Below are 14,474 nucleotides of genomic sequence, written 5' to 3' on the forward strand. Positions count from 1 at the left end.
AAAAAAAAAAAATCTAATTTAGTCATAAATTTAGGCCCAAATGTATTCTGCTCCATATCTTTGCTAAAAGAAAATCCCAATGCGTGTAAATTAATTGGTTTACGTGAAAGTTATAGCGTTTATAAATGGCAGTATAGATACTGGGATTTTCGTTTTTTTTTACTAGTAATGGCGGCGATCAGCAACTTATAGCGGGACTGCGGCGGACATTCTGACACTACATACAAAGCAGTGTGCTTACATACACATAATGTGATACAGCACACAGTTAACCCTTTGATCGCCCCAGATGTTAACCCCTTCCTACCCAGTGCCATTAGTACAGTGTCCGTGATTTTGATTAGCACTGATCACTGTATTGGTGTCACTGAGGATGTCAGTAGCAGTTAGTCAGTTCCCACCCCCCCCAGTGTCAGAATGCCCGCCGCAGTCCCGCTATAAGTTGCTGATCGCCGCCATTACTAGTATAACAAAAAATTCCAGTATATATACTGCCATTTGTAGATGCTATAATTTTCACTTAAACCAATTAAATTAGACATATTGGGATTTTTTTTTAGCAAAGACATGGAGCATAATACATTTTGGCCTAAATTTATGACGAAATTTGATTTTTTAAATCTTTTTACTGGACATATTTAATAGCAAAGAGGTCAGAAAAACAGTTTTTTTTTTCAAACTTGCCGGTCTTTTTTTGTTTATATCACAAATAAAAAATGCACAGGTGATCAAATCTTGTCTTTTAAGAAGAATTAGAGGGGGGCACTGGAAGAAGGGGAGGATCAGAGAGTCGGGATCAAACATAATTTTTACACATTGCAGAGGATTAACCCCTTAGGTTCCACAGTGAGTATAACAAGCATGCTTTACTGCATCTACAGACTGATTGTACAGTTGTGGGTTTAGTAACACTTTACTTCTTTGTTAGAGATAGATAGATAGATAGATAGATAGATAGATAGATAGATAGATAGATAGATAGATATGCGATAGATAGATAGATAGATATGCGATAGATAGATAGATAGATAGATAGATAGATAGATAGATAGATGATAGATAGATAGATAGATAATAGATAGATAGATAGATAGATAGATAGATAGATAGATAGAAAGATATGCGATAGATAGATAGATAGATAGATAGATAGATAGATAGATAGATAGATAATAGATAGATAGATAGATAGATATGCGATAGATAGATTTCTATAGATATAGGAGGGATTCTCTCTACAAGAACATCAGAGTGACATCATCCTAGGTGTCATTGATGAGGTCATAGATAGATAGATAATAGATAGATAGATAGATAGATAGATAGATAATAGATAGATAGATAGATAGATAGATAGATAGATAGATAGATAGATAGATATTAGATAGATAGATAGATAGATAGATAGATAGATAGATAGATAGATAGATAATAGATAGATAGATAGATAGATATTAGATAGATAGATAGATAGATAGATAGATAGATAGATAGATAGATAGATATTAGATAGATAGATAGATAGATAGATAGATAGATAGATAGATAGATAGATAGATAATAGATAGATAGATAATAGATAGATAGATAGATAATAGATAGATAGATAGATAATAGATAGATAGATAGATAATAGATAGATAATAGATAGGTAGATAGATAGATAGATAGATATTAGATAGATAGATAGATAGATAGATAGATAGATAGATAGATAGATAGATAGATAGATAATAGATAATAGATAGGTAGATAGATAGATAGATAATAGATAGGTAGATAGATAGATAGATAGATAGATAGATAGATAGATAATAGATAGATAATAGATAGATAGATAGATAGATAGATAGATAGATAGATAATAGATAGATAGATAGATAGATAGATAGACAGACAGACAGACAGACAGACAGACAGACAGACAGACAGACAGACAGATAGACAGATAGATTTCTATAGATATAGGAGGGATTGTCTCTACAAGAACATCAGAGTGACATCATCCTAGGTGTCATTGATGAGGTCACCCTGGGGCCTCTTGCAGGTCACCCCTCCCTTTAGTAAAGTTACACCTTGTTCCAATGTTCCTCCTCCACTCCTCCTGTTGCCGTCACTGTCTCTCTCACACCCAGTTCAGCTTTACAGACTTTGTTTCAGACATTCCATACATCTTCCATCGATCTGCAGTTCTAGGACGACTTCTACTACGATGGCCCTTTTCGGAGTCCTCTATGTTCTATCAATGCTTACTGCTACAGGTATGTGGGACTTTTTTTGGCAAAGATTTGATGAGATTTGATTGGCTATATAGGAAAAACTAAGCCAGTTTCATCGCCTCTTATCTTCTCAGGCAGCTTTGGAAGTGTAAGAACTACTGAGACTCTCAGCATTACTGCATATTCCCGCGATGCATCTGAAAAATGCGTTGTGGAGCGTCGCTCTGCCATTCATTGTGAATAGTGGAGCGCAACACAGCGTCACACAAAACACATACGTATACAGCTAAATCCGCGTTCGGAACACTTTTCAGAGGCGATTGATAGGCAGCGAGGAGCAAGGGTGGACTGACAACTCATGGGGCCCCCGGGCAATTGGGGATCATGGGGCCCCTGTGTCCTTGCCCGAACTCAAAAAAGCCTATGAAAAAGGTACCAGGGGCATCTCATGGGGCCCCCTACTGACCCCGGGCCCTCGGGCAGTGCCTGAGTTTCCAAATGGTCAGTCCACCCCTGGCGAGGAGTAAATTGGTTATCTTCTCAGGACCTGTTTTGACCCCATTTTTGCCTACAAATGTGCCACGACTGCACGTAATTGTGAAGCATTTGCAGCACTTCCCCATTCACTTGAACCAGTCAGGTTCGGCAACAAATTTGTTTTGTTTTTGCAGCAGAATTAAATCGAAGAATCCACACCCCCATCCACTGCCATTGAAGCGTAAGGGGAGGCAGTTGGGGGCTGTCAAAAACTCAGCTCAGACGCGCATTTTTCCAGCCACCCCCCCAACCATACATCTAAACTTAACATTACAGTGCATTGTGGTTTGCTGTGTTTTTATTTTATTTAATATTTTTTTAATTTATTTTATGTTGAATGCTCATGAATCTAGAATGTCAGAGAACTGTTACCGATGTAGACACGAAGTGGATGCAAAGAGGCTGTAGGAGATCAGCAACAAGAGATAAAAAAATATCAGCGATAACAAATCTTTTTATGTAAAATATTAATGACAGATGTTAAGAATACACAGTATCAGGGGCAGACTGACAACTCATGGGGCCCCCGGGCAATAGGGGATCATGGGGCCCCTGTGTCCTTGCCCAAACTCAAAAAAGCCTATGAAAAAGGTACCAGGGGCATCTCATGGGGCCCCTACTGACCCCGGGCCCTCGGGCAGTGCCCGAGTTTCCAAATGGTCAGTCCGCCCCTGATCTACAGGTGCATAAAACAACAATACGCAAAGCTTTGTCAGAAAAAATGTCATCCGCTCTATGAATAATCCCCCCCCCCCAATATTTCTGTTGTAAGATGTGAAAGTGGTGGGGGGGGGGGGGAGGAAAAGTTTGTCTATAAGAAATATAAATACCAAAAACAATTCAGCTGAAGAATCCTCTAGAGGGGGGCGGTAGCACGATGAACAAGGGGCCGACTGACCATTTGGAAATTCAGCCGCTGCCCGTGGGCCCGGGGTCAGTAGGGGGCCCCATGAGATGCCCCTGGTACCTTTTTCATAGGCTTTTTTGAGTTTGGGCAAGGACACAGGGACCCCATGATCCCCTATTGCCCGGGGGCCCCATGAGTTGTCAGTCCGCCCCTGGGATGAACATATCAAATGTGAATTCCACTCACCTATTTTCACATCGTGGGATTGGCCCTGTTCTTCTGATACATTATAACTGAACTTTGCAAAACAAATTGGCTTCATTTTAAATCGTTTTATGCTTATTTTTTTTTTTTTATTTATTTTATTTTTAGGGCATTCTATTTCCTGTCAGTTGTGCGTGTCTGCAGATAAAACGTCCTGCTCCGGGGTAAACATCCTCTGTCCTACAAATTACGTCTGTGGAATGAAGCACACCAACATGACCATAGGTAGGTTATTATATTCTGTTCACCTCAAATGATTTCTTTTACAAGAGTAAGTTGTTATTTAATTAAAAAAAAAAAAAAAAAATATATATATATATATATATATATATATATGTATTTACATATATATACACTACATTGCCAAAAGTATTGGTCGGCCGGCCTTTCCACACACATGACCTTTAATGGCCTCCCAGTCTTAGTCCGTAGGGTTCAATATTGAGTTGGCCCCGCCCTTTCCACACACATGACCTTTAATGGCCCCCCAGTCTTAGTCCGTAGGGTTCAATATTGAGTTGGCCCCGCCCTTTCCACACACATGACCTTTAATGGCCCCCCAGTCTTAGTCCGTAGGGTTTAATATTGAGTTGGCCCCGCCCTTTGCAGCTATAACAGCCTCAACTCTTCTGGGAAGGCCGTCCACAAGGTTTAGGAGGGTGTCTATGGGAAGGTTGGACCATTCTTCCAGAAGCACATTTGTCAGGTCAGGCACTGATGTCGGGGGAGGAGGCCTGGCTCGCAGTCTCCGCTCTAATTCATCCCAAAGGTGTTCTATGGGGTTGAGGTCAGGACTCTGTGCAGGACAGTCAAGTTCCTCCACCCCAAACTGGCTCCTCCATGTCTTTATGGACCTTGCTTTGTGCACTGGTGCGCAGTCATGTTGGAACAGGAAGGGGCCATCCCCAAACTCATCCCACAAAGTTGGGAGCATGAAATTGTCCAAAATGTCACCTTAAGAGTTCCCTTCCCTGGAACTAGGGGGCCAAGCCCAACCGCTGAAAAACAACCCCACACCATAATCCCCCCTCCACCAAACATTACACTTGGCACAATGCAGTCAGGCAAGAACCGTTCTCCTGGCAACCGCCAAACCCAGACACATCCATTGGATTGCCAGACAAAGAAGTGTGATTGGTCACTCCAAAGAACACGTCTCCACTTCTCTAGAGTACAGTGGCGGCATGCTTTACACCACGGTATCTGACACTTTGCATTGCACTTGGTGATGGAAGGCTTGGATGCAGCTGCTCGGCCATGGAAACCCATTCCATGAAGCTCTCTATGCACTGTTGTTGGGCTCATCTGAAGGCCACACCAAGTTTGCAGGTCTTTAGCTATTGACTCTGCAGACAGTTGGTGACTTCTACGCACTGGGCGCTTCAGCATGCGCTGACCCCGCTCTGTCATGTGACATGGCCTACCACTTGGTGGCTGAGTTGCTGTTGTTCCCAGTTGCTTCCACTTTGTTATAATCCCACTAACAGTTGAGCGTGGAATATTTAGTAGCCAGGAAATGTCACGAATGGACTTATTGCCCAGGTGGCCACCTATCACGGGACCACGCTTGGAGTCATTGAGCTCCTGAGAGTGACCCATTCTTTCACCAATGTTTGTAGAAGCAGTCTGCATGCCTAGGGGCTTGATTGTATACACCTGTGTCCATGGAGGGGATTGGAGCACCTGAATCACATGATTTGGAGGGTGGGGCCAATACTTTTGGCAATATATATACACACACACACAGGGGGTGGACAAAAATATGGAAACACATGATTTGCATGTATTAAAGTGACAACATGTTCTGTTTTGAGAGCGGAAGTGATGTAACACGCTTTTGCTTCTACTGTGTGATGAGACACCTAACTAACAGGTGGAAAGCCCCACTTTCATCATTCACTGCATGCGCTGCTAGTATGTCAGAGCTTACTGGGTTTTAAGAAGGCAAATTTTAGGTGTCGCGTAGCTGGTGCCTCTGTTGCAGTGGCAGTAGTACTTGTAGTAGTAGCATTAAATACTAATAATTATTAGTAGTATTAGTTCTAATAATAATATTTAAATAATAATAATAATAATAATCATTATTATTAATTAATTATAATATTATTATAAGTAGTCGTAGCTGTAGTGGTCGTAGTAATAGTAGCATAATAGTAATAAATCCTAATAGTAGTAGTAGTCATAAATAATAATAATAATATTAAAAAATAAAAATAATTATTATTATTAGATGTGCTAGTGGTAGTAGTAATAGTAGTATTACATATTTAATAATAATAATATTTACATAATTATTATTATTATTAGTAGTAGTAGTAATAAATAATAATAATAAAAAATTATTATTATTATTACAGTAGATGTGCTAGTGGTAGTAGTAATAGTAGTATTACATATTTAATAATAATAATAATAATAATAATAATATTTACATAATTATTATTATTAGTAGTAGTAGTAGTAATAAATAATAATAATAAAAAATAATAATTATTATTATTATTACAGTAGATGTGCTAGTGGTAGTAGTAATAGTAGTATTACATATTTATTAATAATAATAATAATATTTACATAATTATTATTATTAGTAGTAGTAGTAGTAATAAATAATATTTATTATTATTGCTATTATTATTATTATTCTTTATTCTTTTCTTGTTCTTGGGCTTAGATATGTATTAACATGCAATTTTTGTTGTTGTTTATATTATTTATTTTTTAGTATGATCTAACCATCCCTTCCTCCTTTCCTCAGGTGGAACAAGCACTCTCATAGTGTACAGAATGTGCTTACCCCCAGATCAGTGTAACATATCTGGAAGTATGACAGTTCCCAATGGTACGGTACAGGTTGGCATGTCTTGTTGTTCCAGTGATGGTTGTGATCCAGAGATGCCAAAATGTAAGTGTCACTTCAAAAAATGGAGGCATAACAATGGGAGGGAAATATGGATAGCTGTCCAGGGCAGAGAAAATCAGGGGATCACTATTAGTTTATTAAAAAAAATGTTATCTTTGCTTGTGAGCTCTCATGTTTAACATTTTTTCTTGAATTGCTACTGTTTGCACAGGTTAAACATACCAAAAATAAGTTCTATATGAAAAACTCCACTTTTATTAAAAAAAAAAAAAAAGATATTTTCATTTATATACATAACAGGGGCTTTAGCAAACTTACCTGCTCTTTTCCTGAAAACACTGAGACAGGGTTAAAGGTTAACAATTGTTTAATAAATAAATATATAATATATCTAAATATATATATATATATATATATATATATATATATATATATATATATACATATATATACAGTATTTGGGATTTACTAAAACTAGAGCACTCAGAATCTGCTGTAGCTGTGCATGGTAGCCAATCAGCTTCTTACTTCAGCTTCAGATTTTATATATATATATATATATATATGTATATATTTATACTGTATATATATTATTATTTTTTTTAGGATAGGGGAGGATATGTTTCAACACCAGAAAACTTTAAACCTTTTATTCTTTATTTATTTCAACAGTGTCAAACAATGTAGATAACAGCACAAATGGAATAACTTGTCGGTCCTGCCTTACGGTCAACTCTGACTGGTGCTACACCCCCAACACCATTCGTTGTAGTGGATCTGAGACTAAATGTGTTCTGCAAACCACACAAATAACAGGTAGCATTAAAGAAAAAAATTTTTTTTTATAACAATTATAAGAATATTACGTTCTACCCCGTAGACATGAGATGGTGGTCTGATTGTAGAAGCTGGTGCCTATTTCTAATGGCCAATTGGGAATGTTTATACAGACACCCCTGTGCCAGGTTTATCTTGGGGGCAGCAATATTAATTAGCCTTGCAGATTTCAAGTGTACTGTATGTCTTCCACCAGTGAGTATCTCCTACAACCAGTGGGTGCCTCCTGTGGTCAGTAGGTACCTCCTACAGCTGATGGATCTTTCTTGCAGCCTGTGGGTGTCTCATGGAGTTTGTGAGTGTCTCTTGCATTGTGGATGTCTCCTGCAGCCAGTGGGTGTCTTTTACTGTTAGTAAGTATCTCCTGCAGCTGGGGGATGTCTCTTACAGTCAGCAGGTTTCTCCTACAGTCAGCGGCTGTCTCCTAGAGTCCATAGGTGTCTCCCACAGTCTGCAGGTGTCTCCTAGAGGTAACAGGCATTTCCTAGAGTCAGCAGGTGCCTCTTACAGTTAGTGGGTGTCTCCTAGAGTCAACAGATGCCTTCTACAGTCAGCAGATATCTCCTTCAGTCAGTGGACATCTCCTACAGTCATCGGGTGTCTCCTGCAGTCAACAGGGGTCTCAAAAAGTTAATAGGTGTCTCTTTGAGTTAGTGAGTGGCTCCCAAAGTCAGCGGGTGTCTCCTAGAGTTAGTAGGTGTCTCCTACAGTCAGCAGGTATCTCCTAAAGTCAGCAGATGTTTCCTACCATCAGTGGGTGTCTCCTACAGCCAACAGGTGTCTCCTACAGTCAGCAGGTGTCTCCTACAGTCAACGGGTGTCTCCTAGAGTCAAAAGGTGTCTCTTACAGTCAACGGGTGTCTTATAGAGTTAGCAGATGTCTGCTAGATGTAGCAGGTGTCTCCAAGAGTCAGCGGGTGTCTTCTAGAGTCAGCTGCTGTTTCCTAGAGTCAACAGGTGTCTCCCACAGTCTGCAGGTGTCTCCTGGAGTTAGCAGATGTTTCCTAGAGTCAGAAGGTGTCTCTTACAGTCAGTGAGTATCTCTGAGACTTAATGGGTGTCTCCTAGAGTCAGCGGGTGTCTCCCACAGACAGAAGGTGTCTCCTAGAGTCAACAGGTGTCTTCTACAGTCAATGGGTATCTCTTAGAGTCAGCAGGTGTCTCCTACAGTCAGTAGGTGTCTCCTGCAGTCAGCAGATGTTTCCTACCATCAGTGGGTGTCTCCTACAGTCAGCAGGTGTCTCCTACAGTCAGAGGGTGTCTCCTAGAGTCAAAAGGTGTCTCTTACAGTCAACGGGTGTCTTATAGAGTTAGCAGATGTCTGCTAGATGTAGCAGGTGTCTCCAAGAGTCAGTGGGTGTCTTCTAGAGTCAGCTGCTGTTTCCTAGAGTCAACAGGTGTCTCCCACAGTCTGCAGGTGTCTCCTGGAGTTAGCAGATGTTTCCTACAGTCAGTGAGTGTCCCCGAGACTTAATGGGTGTCTCCTAGAGTCAGCAGGTGTCTCCTACAGACAGAAGGTGTCTCCTAGAGTCAACAGGTGTCTCCTACAGTCAATGGGTGTCTCTTAGAGTCAGCAGGTGTCTCCTACATTCAGTAGGTGTCTCCTACAATCAGTAGGTGTCTCCTACAGTCAGCAGGTTTCTCCTACAGTCAACAGGTGCCTACTAGAGTTAGCAGGTGGCTTTTAGAGTCATCAGGTGTCTCCTAGACTCAATGGGTGTCTCCTTGAGTCAGCAGGCATCTCCTAGAGTCTGCAGGTGTCTCCTAGAGCAAGCGTCTCCTGTAGTTGGGTGGGGGGGGGGGTCTCATAGTGTCATTGGGTGTTTTCTACATTCATAGGGTGTCTCCCACAGTCAGTGAGTGTCTCGTTCAGTCAGTTATTATTTCCTGTAGCTGGTTGGTGCCTTCTGTAGCTGATGGTTGTCTCCAGTAGCTAAATGGTCTCAGCTACCATCACATTCCAACCCTTAGTATGCCATTATCTTTATATCCAGCCTCTATGAAGACTAGACCACAGTCATCCCATGTCTATGGATTGTATCTGTAACTTTCCAAAACAGTCTTTTTAACATATAACTCAAGGATGTATGATTTGTTTTTTTTTTTGCAGGAACACAACCAGTAAAAGTGGCTATGAGAGGTTGTGCCTCAAAGGACATATGTAGCTTTAGCAACCAATCCTTCAGCTCCAGCAGCTTCACGTCCTCATACAATTATATCTGCACGAGTCGGAGTATTCACTTGTATAGTCTCATCTCTGCGCCAAGCCTGGTTTTGATTCTTTTGATGAAATCTGTATTATGAAACATCTAAAGCTGGTCTGTGGTCACCCTTGTAGAGTTTTATTTATATTTCTGCTGCTCAATGATGTAATATATGTATTAAATGTGAATTCCAAGACTTTGTCAAACCATTGTTAGTTCCTACTATGTGGATCTGCTGGCGGGATCAACATGTAGAAAACTAGCAGGAGGAGGACTTGTAAAAAGTTGTGGTTGATTTTGCCCCAACTTACACTTTATATAAATGAAAATCCGGAGTGGTTCCTTGTACTAGTCATGATTGGTGGGTGGAGTTGGGATTGGTGGGTGGAGTTGGGAACTTGGATGCAGAAATCTCTAAACTTCAGTCCCCAGTAACAGTGAAATAAATAAATGATGGGTAATATATTATCCCGGCATCCACTCACAACTAAAGTATTCATTTTGGAAGAATGAAGTCAAATTAATGGTCATCTTTGTTTGTCATCACTGTTTTTTTTTCTGTATTATATACTGTAGAATCTATTGTCTTTATAAATATAAAACCTGGAAATAGTAAGAAAATATGTAAAAATACATAAATAAATAAATAAATAAAAAAATGACTGTCAAATGTTGTTGTGTTTGATTTCACTTAAAAAAAGTAATTTCCCAAATAACCAGTTGACCCCTGGAAGGTTTTACCCCCCTTCATGACCAGGCCATGTTTTGCTATTCAGAACTGAGCCACTTTAACTGGCAATTGCTCAGTCATACAACGCTGTACCCAAATGAAATTTATATCATTTTTTCACACAAATAGAGCTTTCTTTTGGTGATGTTTGATCACCGCTGTTTTTTTTTTACATAAACGGAAAAAGACTGAAAATTTAGAAAAACAATGATATTTTCAACTTTCTGTTATAAAACATATTTAATAAAAATAAAAAAAATCAACTTTCATTATACATTTAGACCAAAATGTATTCAGCTACATGTCTTTGGTAGAAAAATAAACCCAATAAGTGCATATTAATTGGTTAGTGTGAAAGTTATAGAATCTACAAATTATGGTATATATAATGAAATTTATGTAGCTTTGAAGCCATACTGGTAATGGCGATGATAAGCAACTTATAGTGGGACTGTGATAGTATGGCGGGCAATCTGGCACTAGCTGATGCTGGCTGGGGGGTACGCTAACTGACTAACTGACCCTGACATCAGAGACACAAATACAGTGATCAATACTGTACACTGTCACTGTACTAATGACATTGGCTGGGAAGGGGTTAAAAACTAGAGGCAATAAAGGGGATACCTGTGTGCCTAACAATGTATAACGTCTGCTGCTTTTACTAATGGATCTGGCTGTTTTTCTCCCTGCTTTGCAGGGAGAAGAAACAGCTGGATCGCTGCTCTGTGTTCAGAGCGCTGTGTTGTTTGTAAGCCCAAGACTCTGTTCTGTGATTGGACACAGCGGATCAGCAGGTCTCAGCTATAAATCATTGCCCGTGACCCGCTCACGAAACCATCCTGTGTCCAACCGCAGCATGGTCCAGCAGCCCATTCGCGCCACAGACCCGGAAGCAAACTTGCAACATTTATTTACATTGCTGAGCCTGCAGCTGCCGTTCGATCACAGTAAATCTACTGTGGCTGAGCAGCACGTGGTTAAATTGCCAGAATGTATGAATTAAAGCATCACTCTGTTCAAAATGGAAAATGTCCCCCAAACCTGAATTAGCCTGCTCATCATGTGAATAGACTGTTGCAAGACAGATAGGATCGGCTTGTCAGGCTTCAGTAGACTTCAACAATATGGCGGCCATCTGTACACAGACACTGACTCCATGAGGCGCAGACACGTTTCGCCCTTTGTGGGGCTTCATCATAGAGAATTCTATGATTAAGCCTCAAAAAAGGCAAAACACATCTAAGGAGTTCCCTAGAGGTGGAGGACAGGAGCTGAAGCCATCTTTTACCCATCCCATTCACACTCATACAACAGGGAGTCGGTGTCTGTGTGCAGATGGTCACCATTTTGTTGAATTCAGGTTTGAGTATATATTGGTGGGATCAATTAGGGGGCCATTTCAACTATTTTTTAACTAAAGTTGATGACTCAAGTCAGATCTGATTTCCAGAGTTATTTTTGGTAGTTTGGATTCCCAAAATGCCTAGGAGAAAGGGACCAAAGACTGATCCAAAGGATATTTCTGCTTTATATCTGATTCTGTTGAGCCTCCTAGTCCACCCTCCTATCTTAATATTCTTGGATGAGTTTTTTAAGGAAGTGGCTTGCTGTTTTTTGCCCCCCCCCCCCCCGTTATCTCATCAGGACAGACTGCCAGAAGCTTCTCAAACCATTCTACACAATTTGGCTTCATTTGCTGCCCTTCACTTTTGTGGATCATTTTCATTATAACTGCCATGAGGTATGGGAAACTTTGAATTTTGGAGGTTCTAAATTTTAATGGACCAAACCACAGCTTATCAAACTTTTCAGATGTTTCTCATCTCTTCTTTAAAACAGCATCCAATTAAAAGTTAGACTTAAAGCTGTGATAAACCCAAAAGCAAACATTTATTACAGATTACTGATTCTTAGATGTGATGGCTGCCTTAGTTTTCTTTTTTACAGGAAGGAAAGAAGGAAAAGAAGGGTAGGAGGGATGGAAGTAAAAGCATGAAGGAAGAAAGGGCTGAGGGAAGGAGGGAAAGGTTGAAGGGCAGGAGTAAAATAAGGAAGGAAGGAAGGAAGGTAAAGGAAAGGAATGTTTGGAGGGAGGGAGGGAAGAAAGAAAGGAAGGACAAGAGGGAATGAAGGAAGGAAGGAAGGAAGGAAGGAAGGAAGGAAGGAAGGAAAAGAAGGAAGGAAAAGAAGGGTGAGAGGGATGGAAGTAAAAGTATGAAGGAAGAAAGGGCTGAGGGAAGGTTGAAGCACATGAGTAAAATAGAAAAATAGAGAAGGAAGGGAGGGAAGGGAAAGGAGGGGTTGGAGGGAAGAAAGAAAGAAAGAAAGAAAGAAAGAGAGCAGGCAAGAGGGAAGGAAAGGAGGAAGGAAGGAAGGAAGGAAGGAAGGAAGGAAGGAAGGAAGGAAGGAAGGAAGGAAGGAAGGAAGGAAGGAAGGAAAATATAGACATTTTCCTTATAAGAGTGTAAAATGACTGAGTTGGCATGTGCTGCCCGGTATCTGACCCCTGTGGCTTTTCATTCTCATCCTTCCTCCTCCTTCAATTTCCACTGTGGATATATTTCAGAGGAACAAGAGTTTCATTTGATTTTCATTGCTGATTTACAGGTCATTACATGAGCCATACAATGAATTAGCTACAGAAGTGATATCTTCCTGCCAAGTACAGACTTGTATCCTTTGTCTGCTTCCTTCTGGCAAATAGCTTTGGAAAGTTCCCAGATGTCAGCTTTCACATATCCACACTAAATCCAAAGAGCGACCCTGGTAAATCCTCCACTAGTGTCAGTAGGTTTTTATTTTTATTTGATTTTTCACAATTTTACATTTCTTTGTAGATAAGAAAGAAAGAAAGAAAGAAAGAAAGAAAGAAAGAAAGAGGGAAAGACAGAGAATGAGAGAAAGAAAAGAAAAGAAAGGAGAGAAACAGGAGACAGAGAGTGAGAAAGAAAAAAAGAGAGGCATATAGAAAGAAATAAGGAAGGAAGGAAGGAAGGAAGGAGGGAGACAGAGAGAGAGAGAGAGAGAGAGAGAGAGAGAGAGAAAGAGAGAAAGAAAGAAAGAAAGAAAGAAAGAAAGAAAGAAAGAAAGAAAGAAAGAAAGAAAGAAAGGAAGAAAGGACTGCAGGGAGGAGGATTAGGAAGGAGGAAAGAAGGAAGGGGAGGGAGGAAGGATAGAAAGGAAGGATGTTTTGAAGCAAGGAAGGAAGGACGGCAGGAAGGGAGGATAGGAAGGAGGGAAGGTACGAAGGGGGAGGAAGGATAGAAAGAAAGGATGAGAAGAAGGAAGGAAGGAAAGAAGGAAGGACAGCAGGGAGAGAGCTCAGGAAGGAGGAAGAAGGGAAGAGAGGGGAAGGAAAGATAGAAAGGAATGATGGATGTGAGGATGGAAGGAAAGAAGGGGAGGGGAGCGAAGAAGGATAGAAAGAAAGGATGTGTGGAAAGAAGGAAGGTACGGCAGGTACGGAGGTTAGGAAAGATGGAAGGAAGGAAGGAAGGAAGGAAGGAAGGAAGGGGGAGGAAGGATAGAAAGGAAAGGAAGGAAGGAAGGACAGCAGGGAGGGTGGTTAGGAAGAAGGAAGAAAGGAAGGAGGGGGAGGAAGGTTATAAAGGAAGGATGTGAGGAAGGAAGGAAAGAAGGGGAGGGGAGCGAAGAAGGATAGAAAGGAAGGATGTGTGGAAAGAAGGAAGGACGGCAGGTAGGGAAGTTAGGAAAGATGGAAGGAAGGAAGGAAGGGGGAGGAAGGATAGAAAGGAATGGAAGGAAGGAAGGAAGGAAGGAAGGAAGGAAGGAAGGACAGCAGGGAGGGAGGTTAGGAAGAAGGAAGAAAGGAAGGGGGGGGAAGGTTATAAAGGAAGGATGTGAGGAAGGAAGGAAGGACAGCAGGGTGGGAGGATGGGAAGCAGGAAGGAAGGAAGGAAAAGAGGAAAGGAGGGAGAAAGGATAGAAAGGAAGGACATGTGGAATGAAG

General features: G+C 40.7%; 1 protein-coding gene across 1 annotated transcript in view; it reads left to right on the top strand.

Moving 5' to 3' along the window:
• LOC149432767 (uncharacterized) overlaps nucleotides 1-10,441 on the top strand; it is a 31,642-nt gene extending 21,201 nt beyond the window's left edge. Inside the window, exons 7-11 of the mRNA XM_089665040.1 lie at nucleotides 2,048-2,261; nucleotides 3,976-4,092; nucleotides 6,626-6,772; nucleotides 7,403-7,546; nucleotides 9,678-10,441. Coding sequence (XP_089521166.1) covers nucleotides 2,048-2,261; nucleotides 3,976-4,092; nucleotides 6,626-6,772; nucleotides 7,403-7,546; nucleotides 9,678-9,871 — 816 coding nt within the window. The 3' untranslated portion in view covers nucleotides 9,872-10,441. The remainder of the gene's footprint in view (nucleotides 1-2,047; nucleotides 2,262-3,975; nucleotides 4,093-6,625; nucleotides 6,773-7,402; nucleotides 7,547-9,677) is intronic.
• The last annotated feature ends 4,033 nt before the right edge of the window (nucleotides 10,442-14,474 follow it).

This window comes from Staurois parvus, unplaced genomic scaffold, assembly GCF_062004578.1.
Source record: "Staurois parvus isolate SC_StPar_1 unplaced genomic scaffold, SC_StPar_1.0 ptg002113l, whole genome shotgun sequence".
Lineage (NCBI taxonomy): Eukaryota > Metazoa > Chordata > Amphibia > Anura > Ranidae > Staurois > Staurois parvus.